Here is a 21,843-nt window from a genome sequence, read left to right on the forward strand (position 1 = left end):
CCATCAATGTGAGGTAGAGGCTGAGATGCTTCTGTCTGTCATTTTTCCCAATGTTGCTAAGGGCACTGTGATTGACGTATCCAGAATTAAACAGAATACTGCTTTTGTCATCCATCAGTAGCAGACATTGTCATCTGTTTGTAGGACTAAAGAGTTTGGTGGTAACCTATGTGAACACCATCTGCAGTGGGAGCCTGCCCTGCATAGAGAATGCCGTCCTGGCTTTGTCCCAGACAGAGAATGCAGCTGCAGTGCAAAAGGCCATTGCCCACTATGACCAACAGATGAACCAGAAGTTGCAGCTGCCCACAGAGACCCTCCAGGAGCTGTTGAATGTACACAGGGCCAGTGAGAAAGAAGCCATCAAGATCTTCATGGAAAATTCCTTCAAAGATGTTAATCAAGTGTTCCTGACACAATTCGTGGTAATTTGTCTCTCAAATTTATCTAGATGTAGGTTTTGTTAGGCAATGTGTTGTGAGAAAATGAAATCAGTGTTTGAGACAGTCATATGTTACTAGATTGTAAAGTAGTAATAACTACTTCTTAATAATCATATTATTATTAAATCATATTTAATGGGATAAAAGTGGATTAACAGAGACTCAAAGCTTCAAAATATTTCTTCTTTCAAAATGTTAGTAACATTCCCCCTTCATTGACTTAAGTATAGAGAAGTAATTTGTGTGTCTGATCAAGTCACATGTCCAGTATCAGCAGACCGATTCAATGTTCAATCAAATAGCAAAGCTATTTATGCTTTGACCTATCAGAGGAAAATTGGCATTGAGCCATGTTTACTTCATGTGACATCTCTAGTTCAGCCTGAAATGAGTTTACTTCTAAATCTGTAAATCTCTGATCTGAACTTCACTGCCAAGAGGCAATGATAGTGTCACTAAAAGGCTGACATTAGAGGAAAGATGCTGTCACAGTCAATGTTTATAAGTTATCCTTGTTTGATGTTTTGTGTTTCTTTTGAGAAATGCATCATAAATTCTAAACTCAGGGTTTTTTCCATTCTTACATATTTTCTTTTGATTTCTACTTTAAAGACCGAGTTAGAAACAAAGCAAGAGGAATTCCTTAAGAAGAATGAGCAGGCATCCTCGGATCGCTGTTTAGCTCTGCTTCAGGATATTTTCAATCCATTTGAAGAAGACGTGAAGCAGGGGATTTATTACAAACCAGGGGGATACCATCTTTATGTCCAGAAGACACGGGAGCTGAAGAAAAAGTACTATGATGAACCCAGGAAGGGGGTTCAGGTAATGATGGTTACATGTGTGTTCTGGGGAGCCACTGACTTCATCCAGACCGCAGAGTGACCCCCAAGCATCATTATGAGAGTGTGCTAATGTTTGCATTGCAGGCATATGTTCCTTCAGCACAACATTGGTGCAGGTTGTCACACTACATATTCCCTGCATATTCAGAGACAGTGTACTCCCTTGACGATTGAGTTCACAGTTAACAATCATATTAACCACCAGTATGACTGTCACCCTGTGTATCAGATAGATTCTTTGTGTTGCAAAGGCCCAATAATAGTCCCTCAACAATCTTATAATTCATCAGTTTGTGCTCAGAATTAGCATTAAAAGACAACTGGCTGTGGTAATATCATCCCATGTCTGTTTTTCTGTTACTCTCACCCAGCCTTATATTGAGAGGGTCTGAGAATCTGAGAATATTCCATGACAAACAGGGTTTGAGCAGGCCAAAAGTTTATTTTAAAAGCTGATAAATCAGGTAGGCGTCCAGTTTTTGATATGATATTTGTTGACACCCATTTCTGCTGTGCAGTCTATCTGCATATAATTGGGGGTTCTGGGATTAAGACAAAACCAAAATTTTTATGTGGGATCTGGAGAGGAGGAGTTTAAAAGGTTTAATACATAGTATACTGAGAGAAGGGCTGCAGAGCTCTCTGTGTTGTGCTGGCTCCAGACTGATGCCAAGGTCACTCTCCTTCACATTCTGGAGCCTGAGTAGATATGATGATAGGGATGAAAACCACTCCCTCATCCTGAACAGGGTCCAGTATTCAGTTAGGGGCAATAGGTTCTGGGATCCATTTCTCCTGTGGGGGAAACTTCTGAATGCTGAAAGTATTCCAGAATCTGGGAGGACGTGGTTGCTCATCCTGAGTCCCAAGTCTTTCTCGTTTCCCAGGCAGTGGACAAACAAACATAAACATTTATTTGGACCAGGCTTAGCTTTTCCACCTGCTGGCCAGATCCGAGTCCCTCTCTTCTCATAAGGTCTTTGTCCCTTCCATACTTCTTCACCCATGGCCCATGTGTCTAACATCTCAAGAGGAGCAGTAATAATCCTCTAGAACCCCATAATTTAGTTTTCCCACTGGGCAAGCATAGAATGAATTTGTTGCCTAGTTGGTCTACAGAACAGGATGCCCACAGCCAAGTCTTGATACCTCTAACTACATCTGTGGGACCCCTGATCCTGGGGCAGGGGCTTCAAACCCAACAGTCTGCAGAGATCCACATGGAACATGGGGGACCCATATGTGGTAACATTTGCAATCATTGTCTATTCCCTAGTGTGGGATAGGGAACCATGACATCAGGACTGACATATATGGGTTGTTAGCTTTTATCAGATCCATTAGGGAGAATAGGAAAGTCAGGTAGAAATGAATCTTAGCTATAGTGGGTCCTGTGGGTGGGGTCACATAGTCCATCTTTTGTTTCTGTCCTTGTTGGACCATGTGATGTACACAGGATTTAATTTCATGTACTTTCACTGTTGAGGATGTGTTCAACATAACAGTATGGGATACCTTCCAGAGAGACTGCAAACACTCCTTTTGTTGATTTCTGACCCAGTCAAGGTTTCCTGGCTTGTAGCTATGAGGTTTTGGGTGGGGGGTGGAAGCTCATATACCTGCCATAGCAGAGTCAACAATCTATGTTGGATGGGGTCCTCTGGCTTCAGTTGTACTATGTTTGGCTCTAGGTGCTGTCCTAATCCAGGTGGGTTATTCTCTGCCCAGATTAGTGGGAATTTTAATTGGAGCTCCTTCAATGGTGGGTGGGGGGTTCATTTGGCATTCCAGGGCTCCCTTTCCCTGGGGATTAAAGAGGTATTCTTCCCCCAGGTAAAGAGCAACAAAAATTCCAGAGTTTGGATCCTTCTTTTGAGGGAATTTTATGTTTATAGTATCATCTTTGAAGATCAGTTTGGGCAGCAAATCTCACTCCAGGAGGCAATAAGAGAATTTGGGGTCACTATGAAGGAATGAGTCACTGTGCCTCTCCCTAGATTGACCTCTCTTACAGTGGCTCATGGGTAATTTTGGTACACATAGAACTATGGATGAAAGTCTGTTGGGTAGGATTAGTGAACCCCTGGCTCCATTAGGAAGGATAATTGAGACCTTGCATCTATTGGTACTTTTACAAACTTTCCCTCTACTTTGAGAGTTTTCCTCACCTCCTGGAGGGAGACAAAACACTGACCTCCTGGGTTTTCTTCAAGTTTGAAAAATTTATTTGGATTTTTTTCTCTGACCAATTGTGGCACTCTGTTTGCTGATGTCCGAATACCTTACAAATCGTACACTGATTTTTTTGTAGCAGGGTCTGTCCCCAGCAGGCTCCAATCTCATGGGACCTGCTTTTTTGCTCCCTCCCCCAGATTGCCATGTCTTTTGGCTTCGGTCCTCATTTAATGCAGCCAACATTACTTTTGAGTCTTCCAAGTCTTCCTCTCCTCCTGGTCCTCTGGATTGTTGTAAACTCTGGTAACTTTCTACCAATTTTGAGACATTTGTCTCCCTCAAATCCCTCCAACTTCTCAAGCTTTTTACATAGTGTGAGGTGCAGATTGAGTCACAAATCTATGTTGATAGCCCTCCTGTTTTCTTCTGCTTCTGAGTCTATAGGAGAATAGGTGAGATACACTTCTATCAATTGGTCCAGAAAAGCAAGTGGGGACTCCTTGTTTCCTGGACTACTTGAATGAAAACCCGATATATCAGGGAGGGGACAGGTTTTGGATCCATACAATGCCCTCAAACAGGGACAGCAAGCAACTTAAAGGAAGAAAACCAGAAAGAGACAGCCCCCAAGATTCACTCAATCAAAATGTAATATGGGAAGAAATAATTGGGGGCTTTCATGGTGGCGCACTTTTAGCCTATCAGTGAGTCCTATAGTTTGTTGCTGTGGCTAGTGTTGGGGCCAACCAATCAGGAGGGGGGATGTCTGTGGATTAATTTTATCCTAGACACCTGTCAAGGGTGTTTTGGGTTGTAGCTAAGCCCCCAGAAATTGTGGGAAACATCTTAGGGCAGAATGAGCTGTGAACAAACTGTTCCTTCTACTAACTAGGATCTAATAATACTATCCTCTTTTAATCATCTCTCAGATCTTTTGTTCAATATGAAAGCTACAGCAAAATCACCCCTCCTATCAGCACAGCACCATTTTTCCAAAGTTAGAGCCCATAGTCTAGAAGGACCATATATTTGTTCAAAATGGGTCTCTAATAAAATATTCCTCAGTGGGGTCCACACTGTGCTATGTATATACTTCTGTGTCTGGAAATCATAGCACCAAGAGACATCAGTAAATGAAAGGGGGGGGGGAGGGAGACAGGCACAAAAGTTTGTAGTCATTCCTGCTGTTAAATTCATGTTCTCTGTACTTGAAGGCTGAAGAAGTTCTGCAGAAATTTTTGCAGTCCAAGGATGATGTGACTGACGCAATTCTACAAATAGACCAGGAGCTGAGAGTGAAGGAAAAGGAGAGTGAAGGTGAGGCACAAGTTAAGTGGCTACACGCACTTGAAAGCTCTGGAATGTTTATTACTTTAAATCTGGGAAGCTAAAGATGATATAAAAGAACAAAGCTGTGTCTCACTGCTAGTATTGGACATGGATAGGACAATGATGTCAGCGGTAACAATGCAGCAGGTGAGGAACAGAGCACCACATGGTGCATTTACACTTTCCTTCTTCATTGCTTCCCCAGTGGAGCGTATGAAAGCTGAAGCTGCGCAGGCTACAGCAAAAATACAGGAGGAAATGCAACAGAAGACTGAACAGTTGCTGCAAGAGAAAGAGAAGAGCCATGAGGAGCACAGCAAACAGTTGACTGAGATGATGGAGAAGGTACAGGCCCAGATGAGAGAAATGCAACAGAGGAATGAACAGTTGCAGCAACAGATAAAGAATCAAGAGGAGCACATGAAACAGTTCACTGAGGTGATGGAGAAGGCACAGGCCCAGAATAAGAATATGCAGCAGTTGGCTGAACAGTTGCTGCAACAGAAAGGAAAGAGTGATGAGGACCACAGGAAAAAGTTGACTGAGAAGGTAGATGAAGCACAGGCCAAGTTGAGAGAATTGCAGGAGGAGAAAGATCTTTTGCAGAACCAGATAAAGTGTCTAGAGGAACAAATCAAACATCTGCCTGAGGAGAAAAAGAAGGAAAATCATGAATATAACCAACTTCGCAAGGTATTTAAATTACTGAAGTTGTTCTCTTCATTTAAAATACTGTAAAATGTGTGTGTTTGTGTGTGTGTGTGTATGTGTGTGTGTATGTGTGTGTGTGTCTGTGTGTGTGTGTCTGTGTGTGTGTGTGTGTATGTGTTTGTGTGTCTGTGTGTGTGTGTGTGTCTGTGTGTGTGTGTGTGTATGTGTCTGTGTGTATATGTGTATATGTGTGTGTGTGTCTGTGTGTGTGTGTGTGTGTGTCTGTGTGTGTGTGTCTCTGTGTGTGTGTCTGTGTGTGTGTGTGTCTGTGTGTGTGTGTCTGTGTGTGTGTATCTGTGTGTGTATGTGTGTGTGCATGTGTGTGTGTGTCTCTGTGTATGTATGTGTGTGTGTGTGTATGTGTGTGTCTGTGTGTGTATGTGTGTGTATTTGCACATGTGCATGTAGTGTCTTTAAAGTCCCAAAGGGTGAGTCAGATTCCCTTCATCTGCAGTTATCAGTCCTTGTGAGCCCCTGACTTGGATGCTTGAAACTGATTTACAGTCTGTAACATACTCTTTACTGCTCCACCATCTATCCAGCTTTCTGTTCTCTTCATTTCTCTTCATGTTGAAATGTCATAAAGCCTAAAGGCTGACCAAGCCTGCTCCCTTGTGCTGTTTATTCTTAAATAACTGCTTGAAACTCTGATGCACATATCTGTTGATTAAGTTAGTAATGTGCAAAGGTGTCATACTTGCTTCTTTAGCAAAATGTATTTTACAATATAGTAGCTATGCTCTTTGTCTTTTTTATTAATTTTTTGTATTCAAATTAGAAAAAAGATTGATTTACATGTCAATCCCAGTTCCCACTCCCTCCCCTCGTCCCCTACCACTCCCCTAACTAATACCCTACCTATCAAATATCCTTTCTGCTCCTCAGGGAGTGTGAGGCCTTCCATAGGGGGTCATCAGAGTCTATCATATCCTTTGGGATAGGGCCTAGGCTCACACTGTGTGTCTTGGCTCAGGGAGTATCCCTCTATTTGGATTGGGCTCCCAGAGTACACACCTATGCTAGGGATAAGTACTGAACTACCTACAAGGAGGTCCTGTAGATTTCCAAGGTCTCCTCACTGAAACCCAGGTTCCTGGGGTCTGGTTTGGTCCCATGCTGGTTAACCAGCTATCAGTCAGGGGACCAAGAGCTCCCCATTGTTCAGGTCAGCTGTTTCACCAATCTGGTCTGGACCCCTTTGCTCATCACTCATCCCTCTCTGCAACAGGATTCCAGTTAAGTTCAGTGATTATTTGTGGGTGTCTGCTTCTAATTCTACCAGCTACTGGATGAGGACTATCAGATGGCATATAAGTCAGTCATCAATCTCATTATCAGGGGAGGGCATTTAAGGCAGCCTCTCCTCTGTTGCTTAGATTGTTAGTTGGTGTCATCTTTGTAGATCTCCAGACCTTTCCTTAGTGCCCAATTTCTCTGTAAACCTAAAATATCTCTGTATATTATGGTATCTCATTTTTTCTTATTTTCTTATATTCTTCCTCGACTCAAGGTTTCTGCTCCTTCATGTCCTCCTCACCCCTCCTCTTCTCCCCTTCTCATTCTCCTAGCTCCCTACCCCCACTTCCCTTGCTCCCAATTTGCTCAGAGATTTTGTCCCTTTGCCCTTCTCCAGGGGTCCCCTATGTCTCTCTTAGGGTCCTCCTTGTTTACTAGCATCTCTGGCAGTGAGTTTGTAGGCTGGTATTCATGTACTCTATGTCTAAAATCCACATATGAGTGAGTACATACCAGTTTTTCCTTTTGTGATAGGGTTACCTGGCTCAGAATTGTTTTTTCTAGTTCCATCCACTTTCCTGCAAATTTCAAGATTCCATTGTTTTTTTCTGCTGAGTAGTACTCCATTGTGTAAATGTACCACTGTTTTTCTAGCCATTTTTCTCTTGACGGGCATCTAGGTTGCTTCCAGGTTCTGGCTATTACAAATAGTGCTGCTATGAACATCATTGAACAGATGCCCTTGTTGTATGAATGTGCACCTTTTGGGTATATGCCTAAGAGTGGAATTTCTGGATCTTGCAGTAGACTGATTCCCATTTTCCTAAGAAACAGCCATACTTCCATTTCCAAAGTGGCTGTACAAGTTAGCACTCCCACCAGCAGTGGAGGTGTGTTCTCCTTTCTCCACATCCTCACCAAACTATTATTGGTGATTTTTTTTTTTTGGCCTTTCCAACAGGAGTTAGATGGTATCTCAGGGTTGTTTTGATTTGCATTTCCCTGATGGCTAAGGATGTTGAACACTTTCTTATGTGCTTTTCAGCCATTTTAGATTCCTCTATTGAGAATTGTCTATTTAGTTCTGTTCCCCACTTTTTAATTGGATTGTTTGGTGTTTTGGAGACTGCCTTCTTAAGTTCTTTGTATATTTTGGAGATCAGCCCTCTGTCAGATGTGGGCTGCAGCTTTGGGCTGCAGTGTTGTCTTACTGACTGTGTACTTAGCTTTTCAGAAGCTTCTCAGTTTCAGGAAGTCCCATTTTTCTATTGTTTGCCTCTGTTTGTACTACTGCTGTAATGTTCAGGAAGCGGTCTTCTGTATCAATTAATTCAAGGGTATTTCCCACTTTGTCTTCTAATAGGTTCAGTGTGGCTGGATTTATGTTGAGGTCTTTGATCCATTTGGACTTAAGTTTCGTGCATGGCGGTAGAAATGGATATATCTGCAGTCTTCTACATACCAGCATCCAGTTTGCCAGCACAATTTGTTGAAGATTCTATGTTTATTCTTCCATCACATAAATTTAGCCTCTTTGTCTAAAATCAATTGTTCGCAGGTGTGTGGGTTAATATCAGGGTTTTCAACTCTATTCCATTGGTCTACCTGTCTGTTTTTGTGCCAATACCAAGCTGTTTTCAGGACTATTGCTCTGTAATAGAGCTTGAAGTCAGGCATGGTGTTGCCTCCAGAAGTTCCTTTATTATATAGGGTTGTTTTGGCTATCCTGGGTCTTATGTTTTTCCATATAAAGTTGAGAATTGTTCTTTCAAGGTCTGAGAAGAATTGTGTTGGGATTTTGGTTGGGATTTCATTGAATCTGAAGATTGCTTTTGGCAAGATTGCCATTTTTACTATGTTGATCCTACCTATCCAAGAACATGGGAGATCCTTCCATTTCTAGTATCTTCTTTAATTTCTTTCTCTAGAGACTTATTGTGTGCACTCAAAGTAGATCTATAGTCCGTAAGGCTAAGATTTCTTTATTCAGATAAACAGCAGCCCAAATGCAAGCCAGAGCATGCCCAGAGGCCGAAAGCTAGTGTGGCCAGAGAGAACAGGCCTCCACGTGATCGTGGCCTCCTAAGAATTCTCCTGATAGATTTCTCCTGTGATGAGTAGGAAGTGACCTCCTTCATCTCTTTTGATTGATTTTAGTTTAAAGTTCAATTTGTTGGATATTAGGATTGCTACCCCTGCATGTTTCTTGGGTCTATTTGATTGGAAAATCTTTTCCCAACCTTTAATTCTTAGGTACCATCTGTCTTTGAATTTGAAGTGTGTTTCTTGTATGCAGCAGAAGGATGGATTCTGTCTTTTTATCCATTCTGCTAACCTGTGTCTTTTTATGTGCTGTGATAAGACCCATTAGTATGGAGGAATATTAATGACCATTGATTATTCATTCTTGTTTGTTTTGCATTTGGTGGTGGTAGTGAAATTATGTGTGGGTTTCCATCCCTTTTCCTTTTGGCTTTTGTTAAAGTGGTATCATCTATTGTCTATATTTTTTCTGGTTGTAGTTAACTTCCTTGGGTTGCAGTTTTCCTTCCAGAACTTTTTGTAGGTCTGGATTGGTGGATATGTATTGTTTGAATCTGGTTTTGTCATGGAATATCTTGTTTTCTCCATCTATATTGATTGAAAACTTTGCAGGATATAGTAGTCTTGGCTGACGTCCTTGGTCTCATTGTGTAGGAAAAATATCTATCCAGGACCTTCTGGCTTTCAGAGTTTCCATGGAAAGGTCAGGTGTAATTCTGATAGGTTTGCCTTTATATGTTACTTGAACTTTTTCCTTTGCTGCTCTTAGTCTTTTCTCTTTATAATGTATGTTTGGGCTTTTGTGTAGTCTATTTGGTATTCTGTAGCCTTCTTGTACTTTCATTGGCATGGCTTTCTTTAGGTTGGGAAAGTTTTCTTCTATGAATTTGTTGAATATGTTTTCTATGCCTTTGAGTTGGATTTCTTCACCTTCTACTCTTATGATTACCGCGTGCGCACAGAGATGTACTATAGTCTGTGATGGTAAGATTTCTTATTCAAGAAATCACCAGGGCAAACGCAGGCCAGAGCGAGGTCACAGGAACCCAGCAATTGTGGCCAGAGAGAAGGGGCTAGGGTCTCCACATGCAGCCCTTAAGAAGCTTCCCTTACATCACCCCGTCTTTTCTCACCACGCCCTTATGGGCAAGTCCCGGGTCGACCTGGCACCTGTCCCGGGACTATTGGGCAGGGCTAGGGTGTCTCCCTACAATTCCCCTTTTAGTCTAAAAGAGGATTAAAACTTAACAGTGTAAAATGTCTAAAATTAGCAATCAGAAAGGTGAAATATAAGAAGATACAATAATCTGCTATTGCACATATTATGTCTATTCCAGCTAAGTCTTAAAGTCATGTGGAAAGGGTGTCTAACTTGAACACCTCCTTCCAATCCCAACTCTAAACAATAAGAAGGTCATTCTCAACTAGGCTTACATTACCCTAATACACAATAATGGGCAACTGGGGCGTAGCATCTTCTAGGTTACTTCCTGCTGAAATAGGACGATGGAAGTCATGTGGGGTCCTGTGGGGGAAAAAATGCTAGTACAAGGAAAGTCTCTAATGAGTTATGTCTAGTCAATGTTAGATGAGATTTGCTTGATTGAAGATCTACATTGAAATCCTCAACTTGATTGAAGTCATCACTTGAGGTTCTGGTTGGAGTGTCAGTCGAAACCGGTGAGTTGAATCTAGTGCAGTCGGGGAGGTGTAGTCCAATTCTTTTTCCGGAGCATGCAGGGATTGTTGTCAGGCTGGTTTCATTGGCTGTATGGGACTCAAACATAAGTATCATCAGAGAAATGTTCACTTGCACATGTATGTGTACTGGGAAAGGCAATCCTTGAAGAACAACAATTATGAGAGGGTGTAGCCAATGAAAGAAAGAGCCAAGAAAATACAAAGATAGTCCTCTTATTCTTCATTTATTCTGTATTACAGCAATTGGCTTTATGATATAACACAGAAACTTTAAAATGTTGTTAAATAACATGCTTGGATTTTAGAGTAGGAAAGCCAAATCTAACTCTAAATCCAGCATTGATTTAATTGAATAGGGACTAGGAAATGAAGAGAAATAGAGTTATTTAAGAGACAGCTATAAATTTACCGTATGGCACGTGTTCCTTTTGTTCGATGGTTATAGCTATGTTCTTTCCTTAAGTATCTACACATGTAGTGTCCTTTGACTTCCGGAGGTGGGTTCCTGTGAGGATGAAAACAAAGCACTTCCCATCCTTTGGGAGGCTTTTATTTAGTTCCTGAGATATACCTCAGTAAATACCTGTCAGTCATCCTTGTTGAGAGGGTTGTCGTCCTCAACTCGAATCTTGATCAATTTTGATGGTATCCAAAGATTTTCTTCTCCTATGGAGACAAATGCAAAACCCCTACCCCAATGTAACACATGTCCAGGTTTCCATACCGAGGTCAGCACATCTTTGAAATACACTGGTTGGTTCAGTTCAGTAGTTTTTTTCTGTAGTCCAGTGTCTTTCCGCAGCTGTTTGTCCACTGTCATTGGCATTAAGAAAGTTTAGCGTTAATAAAGCATTATGCAATCTATGTTTGGGGGAGTTTCCACTTACCAGCTTGCCTATGGAGCATCTCCTTAAGTGTCCTGTTAGACCTTTCAACGACTGCTTGTTCTGTAGGGTTGTGTGGTATACCTGTGTCATGCTTAATGTTATAATATTTGACGAACTGTTCCATTTTTGTGGAGACATGCTGGAGCATTGTCAGTTTTTATCTGCATCGGTATACCCATAACTGCCATCACCTCCAGTAGGTATGTAACACCGGAATCAGCTTTTTCAGAGTTGAGAGCAGTAGCCCATTGGAAACCTGAGATTGTGTCAATGGTATGATGCACATATTTCAAATTTCCAAATTCTGTAAAGTGAAAGACATCCATTCGCCAGATATCATTCCTCTGAAGGCCTTTAGGATTACATCCTGCTGGCAGCAGAGTTTGGTTATAAAAGGAACAAATAGGACAGTTTCCTCATTATCTCCTTGGCTTGTTGCCAAGTGATGGAGAAGTCCTTCTTTAAAACCTTGCTATTTACATGATGCTTTTTATGAAATTCTGAGGCTTCTAGCACAGTGCCAATCAATAAATGATCGATCTCATCATTGCCTTGTGCCAGTGGGCCTGGCAGACCCGTATGGGATCTGATATGCGTAATGTACAGTGGGTTACATCTGTTTCTGATTGTTTACCTGTAACTGCAAGAACAATGAGATTAGTTCAGTATTATCAGGGACGAATTCTGCAGTCTCTATGTGCAAGACGACTCTCTCTGCATATTGGGAATCAGTAACTATATTAAGAGGTTCCATAAAATCCATAAGCATCATGAGAATTGCATATAATTCTGCTTTCTGCACAGATATATATGGACTTTGAACTACTTTACTTACCTCACCTGTTTACCTTAACCAGCCTTACCTGTTTTGTTAGCATCAGTGTAGAAGGTAAGAACTCCAGAAATGGGAGTTTGTCTTACAATGCGTGGAAGAATCCAAACTGTCTTTTTTATGAATTTAATTCTGTCAGTTTTGGGATAGTTGTTACTAATTGTTCCCAAAAAGTCAGTAAGAGCAATCTGTCAATATTTATTATCCTTCCGTAAGGAGGAAATTTCATCATTAGTTAAAGGTACTATAATCTCCCCTGGATCTTTCCCAGTCAGCTGACGAATTCTTAATTTGCCCTTTAAAATCAAGTCAGAATCTTTTCTATATACGTGTTTAACTTTTTGTTCTGCTTATGTGGCAGGAATATCCATTCCTATATGGTGTCTTCCCTCTGCATCAGAATCCCAGAAGGGTATTCTCTGGATGGCAAGATAATCAGAATGCAGTCTAGATCAAGGTTTATCCGATCTACATGCGCATCCAATATTCTGTTTTCTACCCATTGTAGCTCTCTTTCTGCCTCAGCAGATAATATTCGTGGACTGTTTAAGTCCTTATCACCTTTTAGTGCCATTTTTAAGTAGTTTCAGTCATGTCCTTCATTACCAATAATCGTTTGTAATTGAGAGATTTCTCCTAGTAGCTTCTGAAGACTGTTAAGAGTTTGATAAAGGTCCTTTCTAATTTGTACCTTTTGAGGTCTGATTCTTTGTAAGTCTATCTTATATCCTAAATAGTGAATAGAATCTCCTCTTTGTATCTTTTCTGGGGCAATTTGTAAACCCCATCTAGGCAGAACCTCCTTCACCATTCCAAACATACTTTCCAAAGTTTCCTCATTAGAATCTGCTAAAAGAATATCATCCATATAAGGATAAACAAGAGATTGTGGAAATTTTCTATGAATTATTTCCAAAGGTTGTTGTACAAACTGTTAACATAAGGTGGGTCTATTTAGCATCCCCTGAGGTAAAACCTTTCATTGGTATCTCCGAACTGGCTGTGAGTTATTAAGAGTTGGCACTGTAAATGCAAATTTCTCTCTATCGCTTTCTTGTAATGGTATAGTGAAAAAGTAGTCGTTCAGGTCAATTACTATGATCGGCCATCCTTTAGGTATTAAGGAAGGCAATAGCATTCCAGGCTGTAGAGCGCCTATAGGCTGAATTACCTTATTTATGGCTCTCAGGTCTGTCAGCATTCTCCAGTTACCTGACTTCTTCTTGATGACAAATAACAGGAGAATTCCAAGGGCTGATAGATTGCTCTATGTGACCAGCCTCTAGCTGTTCCTGTCCTAACTTTTCTAGAGCCTCAAGCTTTTCAGAGGTCAAAGGCCATTGCCCCATCCAGACAGGTTCATCTGTAAGCCATTTTAATGCATGGCCTTTGGTTCCTCTGATAGCCTGTCATTTATATTTAGTGTCTGTACAGCCTGGATAGTTGGTAACCATTTTCCATGGCATCTTACCCGATCCTTTCTACTATCCAGTGATTTTCTAGAATTCGTGTCTGACACTGGAGGGATGTTAATTTGAGTATTCCATTGCTATAATAAATCACGACCCCATAAATTTATAGTAATATCTGCTACATAAGGTTGCAGTATTCCTTTTTGCCCTTCCGGTCCAATACAGACCACTGAGTTAACACTCCATCGAACTCTAGAGTTCCAATTACTAAAAATTGTACATTTGCCTCTTTAAGCGGCCATTTATTAGGCCAACATTTCTGAATGATAATAGTTACATCAGCTCCAGTGTCTGCAAGACCTTTAATATCTCTGCCATTAATTTTCACAAGTAACTGAGGCCTTTTATCATTAATAGAACCTTGCCAAAATATGCGTTTCTCGTTTTCATATGTGATTCTTCATCATTATTCAAACTACCTTCTAGAGCGGTATCATTTTCCACAATAGGCAAGGAACCATCTATTCGTCCTGCGAGAGATTGCCTTCCACTGTTACTGGGAATGATGGAACTCTTCTCGGGGCATGGGCCTGCTGGAGGCCCCCTTCCGAGTTTCCCGACGCCAATAAGTTCCCTTGCAAGTCCCTAGTCGATCTGCATTCCTTAGTCCAGTGTTTGCCCTTACCACATCTCCTACATAACCCAGAGGGCAATGACCTGTCACATCGGGAATTGTTAGAATTTCTCTGTCTACAATTTCTCCTTATATGTCCCATTTTACCACAGCTGAAACATCTATTCTCTTGACGCCTCGGTCAGGACTCCTGGTGCGTGCTCTTCCTATGTGAGACTCTGGGTCATGGTGGTAATGAGCACTGGCCTCTCAGTACCTGTGTGAGCCCCTGTAAGGTGCTCTTCCTTCCCAAGTCCTTCTTTTGCTATCTTTTTCTAATCTCCTGTTGTCTGTTGAAATCTCTTGGGACAGCTTCTTCTGCCCAGATTCCAGCATCTTGCATGTTACAGTCAACATGGGCAGTATGCAGAACCCATTTTTCTAGTGGAGCTGATGTGATTTTTAGAGGCAAAAGTATTCTTTTGCACATTGGATTTGCATTGTCATAAGCTAAGCTATACACAATTGGATGTGGTATCGTTGGATCTGCTACCTGTATGTCTACTGCTCTGGTCAATTGGTCTAAGAAGTCCTTAAATGGTTCTGTTTGTCCCTGTTCTATTTTTGCATAAGCTTCTAGTTGTTCTGATTCATGAACCTTGTCCCATGCATTTAGTGCTGCTGTCCTGCATAGGGACAGCATATGGTCCTCATATTCAGCCTGAATCTGTGGGTCAGCATAAATACCTTCTCCTAGGATTTTTTGAAGGGGTGCATCAACTCCGTCCCTGGTGGCTTGCCGTTCTAGGAGTCTGCCCTCTTCCCTAAATAACGCTCTCCATTTAATTTGGCAAGAATTCTCAAGGACAGCTGATGCCAGTCCTACCCAATCTGCGGGCATCACTCTGTTAAAGGTGGCCCATGAATGCAACAGCTGTTTTATATATGGGCTATGAAGACCATACGAGACAACCGATTCTTTAATATGCCTAAGATCCTTTAATTGGGTTGGTTGCCATGTACATGCTGTCTGCCCCTGGGAGTGTTTTTTAGATGGTTGCTTGTCCACCACCATGGTCGGGTAGACTAAAGGTGTGTGTGTAACTGCTTTAGGGTGATTGAAATACCTTCTCGAATTGGGCATCTCGGATCGGAGTGAGTGTTTGTCCTCTTGTCCAAAATGAAATGTCAGCCTGGTCAGGACTTCCTCATGAGAGGCTTTAATCTCATCCATCATGAAAGATTCAAGGCATGATGCAGAATCCACGATTTGCTTCGACAATTCTCCTGTAAGATTTTCTAGACAGGTAATACGTTCATCCCTAGCTAGCATTTGGGTGGCCTGGAAATAGCCATCCAGAGATTGAAATTTAGAATCCAGGTTGTGATTCGCCTCGGTAATAGACTCAATAGACATTTCCAGTTTGGTAACCCTGGTCTGTAACTCCTCCTGGAAGCTTTGAAACTCTGTTCTAAGTTCATTATAGTCCCTCTCACATTTCCCAGCCATTGATTTAGTGGCATTATCTAATTGTTGAAGCCTATTCTGGGTATCTTGTACCTTAGTAACAAAGGAATAGGAGAGAGTGCCTAGCTGAGTTTCTAAGTGGCTGCATGCAGTCTGCAATGAATCATGGTCTGCTGCTTGCCTAGCCATTAAGGCACCATGGTCTGTAGCCTGTTTAGTTTGTAGCATTCCTAAATTAGATTTCAGTTCCTCATGGTCTGTAGCCTGTTTAGTTTGTAGCACCCCTAAATTAGATTTCAGTTCCTCATGGTCTGTAGTCTGTTTAGTTTGTAGCATCCCTAAACTAGATTTCAGTTCCTCATGGTCTGTAGTCTGTTTGATCTATAAGGTCTGAATAAGTTCGTGAACCTCATCACGTTCCTTTGCCTGATCAGCCTGTAAAGACTCTAAGATGGAGCTTCTGTCTATATTTATGTTGTTATAAATGTGCTGCACTTCAGCTTGATTAGTAGACAGATGTGCCTGCATCGTATAGAACATTGAACAAAGCCTATCATCCAGTTTTTGTTCTAACAGCTCAAGAAGCAATGAATAGGTAAATTTTGATTCATTTAGAACCTCTACATAAGGCTTGTATGTCCTGCAAGTGGGTGGAGAAATCAGATTTCCTTTTTTTCCTGAGGAACAACGACATGTGAATTAATACAGTCACAGCTAACAAGACATATAAGCCAATATTTTGCAAGTCAGCCTGTTCCTCCAGCACTGAATGCATATAGGCATAAGATATGTTATACATGTCTAAGTGCAAAGGAAATGCAGCCATTATTTATTGGCAATTCCATTTCTGGGTGCAGTAACCACGTCTGGCCAGCAGGTGGCATAGCCGCATCTATCTAGAGTAGGATCAGACTCAGAGAAAACTGATTTTTGCCACTAAGGAAATCTTTAGACCATACCTGGTAGGTATTTGCATCAGGCAGGTGGCTGTGCCCACAGCTAGAGTTGAAAGGCTTACCCTGCCAGGGTGTGGCCCGGAAGACGGCGGCTGCAGGTATAGACAGGCAGGCGGGAACAGGGGAATGGTAGCAGCGTGAAGTGGTGGGATGCTTTCCCTGTGGATGAAAGCTGAAAACCCTCTGCTGTGGGCGCAGGCAGCTCAGGCGTTCATGCCCTAAGCGCACACACAACTAAAGTGAGTCCACGGGAGAGCTCTCCATGCTGCCGGAAAGCCAGGCGAGGCCAGGGCCAGGTCGTTGGCGGGTGGGTGGGCGGGTGGTGGGAACACAAACCCATCACCGCAGCAGTAGCAGTAGAGGTGGCGGTGGCGGTGCACACAGTAAGCTTCAGCTGTGCCCGCCAAGCAATGAGCACTCTGCCTGGGAGTCCTGAGGGGGAAAGCGGTTGAGGGAGCCTGGGACAGTGGGAGGCAGGTTTCAGGCGGGAAGGACCAATACTGGCTGCCAAGGGGGCGGGGAGGGAGAAGCAGTATGGGTAACTCACAGTGGAGATGCTCCCTGCTGCTCCTGGGCTAGGCTGCCTTTCCTGGCTGTGGCTCCAACTCTAATGATTACCCTGTGTGCACAGAGATGAACTTTAGTCCTTGATGGTAAGATTTCTTTATTCAAGAGAGCACCAAGGCAAAACGCAGGCAGACCAAGGTCACAGGAACCCAGCTAGCATGGCCAGAGAGAAGGGGCTAGGGTCTCCACGTGTAGCCCTTAAGAAGCTTCCCTTGGGTCACCCCAGCTTTTCTTCACCACGCCCTTATGGGCGAGTCCTGGGTCCACCTGTCACCTGTCCCGGGACTATTGGGCGAGGCTATGGTGTTTCCCTAAATTCTTGTATACCTATTTTCTTAGGTTTGGTCTTTTCCCAGTATCCCATATTTCCTGGATATTTTGTGTTAGGGATTTGTTGGGCTTAAGATTTTCTTTGGTTGATGAGTCTATTTCTCCTAGTGTATCTTCAACTCCTGAGATTCTATCTTCCATCTCTTGGATTCTGTTGGTTATGGTTGCATCTGTAGTTCCTGACCATTTATCCAGCTTTTCTATTTCCTGCATTCCTTCAGTTTGTGCTTTCTTTATTGTCTGTATTTCAGTTTTTAGTTCTTGAACTGTTTCCTTTAGAGATTTGTTGATATCTTGTATTTTTTGGTTTGTTTTTCCATTCATTTATTTAAGGGATTTTCTCATGTCCTCCTTGAGGGATACTATATCATTTTCATGAAGATGTTTTTAAAGTCATTCTCTTCTGCTTCCTCTGCATTGCCATGTTCAGGTCTTGCTGGTGTATGGTCCCTAGTCTCCAGTGGTGTCATATTGGTTTTTCTGTTGTTGAATGTGCTTTTATATTGTCTTTTGCCCATCCTTTCTTCTGGTGGGTGTAGCAGGAATCTCTTCCTCTCCTGGTGGTTATGGGACCAAGGTTCCCTTCTGGTAAATGAAAACAGTTCCAATACTCTGATGTCAGTTCTCTTATCGTGGATGGAGGTGGGACTGTTAGCAGGGCCTTGGCAGTCTCTGGGTGTGCTGGAGCCTGTCAGCTGAGTTGCAATCTGGTGAGCAGACCTTTGGTATCAGGTGTCCCCAATTAGGGCCCAGCTATGCTCTTTCTCTTATATCTTTATTTCCTATTTAAGACTCTATGAACCAAGAACTATTCCTATTACATAGCTTCACTCATTTTTAAAAGAATATACAATCTTATTACTTTGGGAAATTTAGTCAGGAGATTCAAAGGTCAACATCATCTTCAACTATATAGGGAATTGAAAATCCCTCAGAGCACAAGCTCCTGTCTTAAAGAAAAATCACTAGTTATAAGACACATTCGATAGATTAGGCTGTTTTTCCCAAAGTGTAATCCCCAAAGATAGTTTTTCTATCTCACATGGTAAATGTTTATTCCTAAAAGAGTATCCATGAAGAGATGAAATATTTCACCTTCATAAGTATGTGACAGTCTGACCTCTCTTCTCTTTCCTGTACACTGCTCTCAATTTGGATTCAGTTGGGAGTTAGATGAGGAAATTCATTATCTTAGTCTGGAACTCTCATATACTTGTTGTCTGTCAACCTGCTACAAAGTTGTGGAAGCCTACACTAAATTTCTCCTTCCCACCCCTTATCTCTTCTCTCTCTCTTTTTTCTCTCTGAGTGTACACATGTGTGTACATGTTAGTGTGTATCCATCTCTGCACATGGATGTGAAGGCCAGAGATCTACTTCCAATTTCCTCTTTCATCCCCACTTTATTTGTTGAGACAGGTTCTTTTTCTGAATCTCAAGCTCCCAGATGGGACTACTCTTGCTGGCCACTGAGAACTAAGTTTCAAGGATCTGTTATATCTGCCTTCCAGGTCTGGTATTACAGAAGAGTGCTATGGTTACTTCCAACATGGATACCTGTGACTCTAGCAGAGATGTTCCTGACTCTGCCACGCCCCCACCTCCATCCCAACTACATTTTGTAGATTAAGATTCAATGCCTTAGTGAGATATTTAGAATTCATTCCTGTGTTTCATGTTTCCATAAGGGGTGAGTAGGAGTTTGTATTAAAGTCTATGATAATAAATATAGAGGGCAAATGCATGATTACCTACACTGGTTGTAGACAACTGATGATAGAAATCAACACTAGTACCTTAAGTTAATCAATGGAACTGTTTCTTAGCTAAAATAACCCCAAAGAAAAATGACCATAGCTACCCAAGAACAGCCATAATTTTGGGAGGAGTCTAAAATTTCCAAAAAAGGAAATGCAAAAGCAACACTCTGAACATAAAATTTTACTCACAAAGAAAAACAGATTAAAATGATAATAAAAATTAATGTATTACTAAATTTTAAGAAATTACTAATAAACATTATGATGGCAACTGCATAGAACCTAAGGATCTACTCATTGTAATGGTTCATTGTCTCTACTTGTCACTTTTTAGAAATGTGAAGACGTGGAGAAGAAAATAATAAAAATTAATGAAGAATTAAGTCATTTGCAGAAAAACCCGTGTGTCATAAGTTAAAGGCCTAAAGAGTTGTCCCATCCTGCCATTCGAAGGAGAGCTGAATATGGTATAGAATTGGGCTCAAGAGTAACTCTGGTTGAAAAATGTGCATAGATATTCAGCACAATCTTTGAAATTATATTTATCTTCATATAAGTTTGTTCATCTAGGATTCCATTGAGGATATACCAACAGCACTACTCAGAAAGAAGTACCTTTTTAAGATGATCTCAAGGATACACATGGGCAATTACCACATTCTGAACCATTGGCACCAAACTAGGAACCAAGTTATGCAGGACTGTGATGGGTCAGAAATAGCCAGCCTCATTCCTTACAATGTAAAGTTATCTATTATATCAAAAGTGCTCAACCTTTCAGCAATGGCATGATTTGTGGACACTGGTGATGGGTAACCCAATCAACACAATCTATTGTAAATCAAGACACCTGCATCGAAATCTAGAGTACCCATATATAATATCTACACAAAAATGGAAGAAAACATTAGCAAAGCAAGAAGCTGAATCACAGGTCCATGGACCAAAGAAGGAAATGTTTCAGTTCATGTAGATTGACACTGTAATGGGACATTTCTAAGTTTTAACTGTTGACAGTGATTATGTACTAACATGATAAAGTCAGCATAATGTAGAATACTAATGTTAAAGATGGACTTTAAATGATGGTGTGTAATCTCTTGGTATCAAAGCTATCTTAATGTTTCATCTGTAAACATTAACTTACACTACTCTTTTACTCTGATTAGCAGCTGTGTTTGAAATCCTGTTGATTTTTACCCAAGAAGAACAAATATTATTTTCCCATATTTTTGACCAGTTCTTAGTACTAAGGAATATATCTAAAAAATCACAACTGCCGGAAATGCAAAGTAAGTGGCTAACAGATTTTAAAGGGATTGAGAAGTTTTGGGGGTGTGGCTCAGTGAGTAAAATGTTTGCTGTGCAATCATGAGGATGTAAATTCATCTCATAACCTACAGAGCAAACCAGACATTGTGGTAGACAAATGTAAGTTGGGGCAAGGGTACCCATGGTCACTGGGGTCTACTAGTCAGTCAGCACAGTCAACAGATGGGCTCTGGGTTCACTGATAGACCTTGCTTAAAAAATATGGAAAGCAATTGATATCAGGGTCATCCTGTTTCATGGAAGTGGATAAGACCAGACTTACTCATTTTAAGCAAATTAAATCAGTCTCAGAAAAAAAAATATATGTGTGTTCTTGTTATATACCTTCTCACTGCCTGTAGAGACATATGACAACAAACAAGATATCGCTATATGACACAGCACCATGGATAATGACTATCTACATTCAATGAAAATTGTGAAAACCACTTGTTACCAACACAAACATTTTTAATATAAGTATTCTGACAACTCCATGTAAATAACTTTGACAGTTCAGATAAGTCAACTATTTTCTCAAAGAAAGCAAAAAGCCCTAAACTCAGTATGTTTGTTATTCCTGGGTTGCTGCAACAAAATACTTGACAAAAGCAATTTAAGGAAGAAAGGGTTTATTTTGGTTCACGGTCTAAGGGTACTGCCCCTCATGACATGGATACCATGGTGTCAGGAGTATGAGGAAGCTGGCCATGTTTCATCCATGGTGAGAAGACACAGAGATGAAAACTGCTGGTTCAATCAGTGGCTCCTATTTATGTAGCCAGAAACTCCAGATGATGGAATTCTCTGTCGACAGTTTGATTCGTTTTCACACCTCCATTAACCAGTCTAGAAGCTGCACCACAGATATCTCTGAATGTGTGTTCGCTGGGTGACTCAAGATCTTGTCACATTAATAATCATTATGATTAACATCATACTCTTTTAGGATAAACATGATCACCTGAATTACATCTGCTCAAGAAATTAGATTTATATATATATATTTTAAAAAAATCTAAAAGCTACTTGTAGCTGACTATAAGGGTCCACCCCCAGTCGGCACCAGGATCTGTAAAATAATCCACAAATGTGGAAAGAGCTAGACTTTTCTATCTGAGGGGAAAAAGTAAGGAAACGCAGATCCTTTCTGATAGTAACTTTCTCTTTACTTCATCTTGAAAATTCCTTTCCTAAAGATTGATCTATCTCTCTCCTCCCAAT

The 21,843-nt window shown here is 41.2% G+C and overlaps 1 protein-coding gene across 2 annotated transcripts in view; it reads left to right on the forward strand.

Moving 5' to 3' along the window:
* The window catches only part of LOC100752806 (guanylate-binding protein 1), a 29,145-nt gene extending 8,074 nt beyond the window's left edge, over positions 1–21,071 (forward strand). Inside the window, exons 7-12 of one of the 2 annotated variants that reach the window (XR_003481301.2) lie at positions 145–425; positions 1,056–1,268; positions 4,678–4,780; positions 4,998–5,485; positions 19,060–19,238; positions 19,643–21,071. Coding sequence is in view for 1 of the 2 variants with exons in the window: in XM_027395873.2 (XP_027251674.1) it covers positions 145–425; positions 1,056–1,268; positions 4,678–4,780; positions 4,998–5,485; positions 19,643–19,726 (1,169 nt within the window). In the remaining variant the exon portion in view is untranslated. The remainder of the gene's footprint in view (positions 1–144; positions 426–1,055; positions 1,269–4,677; positions 4,781–4,997; positions 5,486–19,059; positions 19,239–19,642) is intronic. The other variant, XM_027395873.2, reaches the window with a different exon arrangement.
* Positions 21,072–21,843: the final 772 nt, after the last annotated feature.

This window comes from Cricetulus griseus (assembly GCF_003668045.3).
Source record: "Cricetulus griseus strain 17A/GY chromosome 1 unlocalized genomic scaffold, alternate assembly CriGri-PICRH-1.0 chr1_0, whole genome shotgun sequence".
NCBI lineage: Eukaryota > Metazoa > Chordata > Mammalia > Rodentia > Cricetidae > Cricetulus > Cricetulus griseus.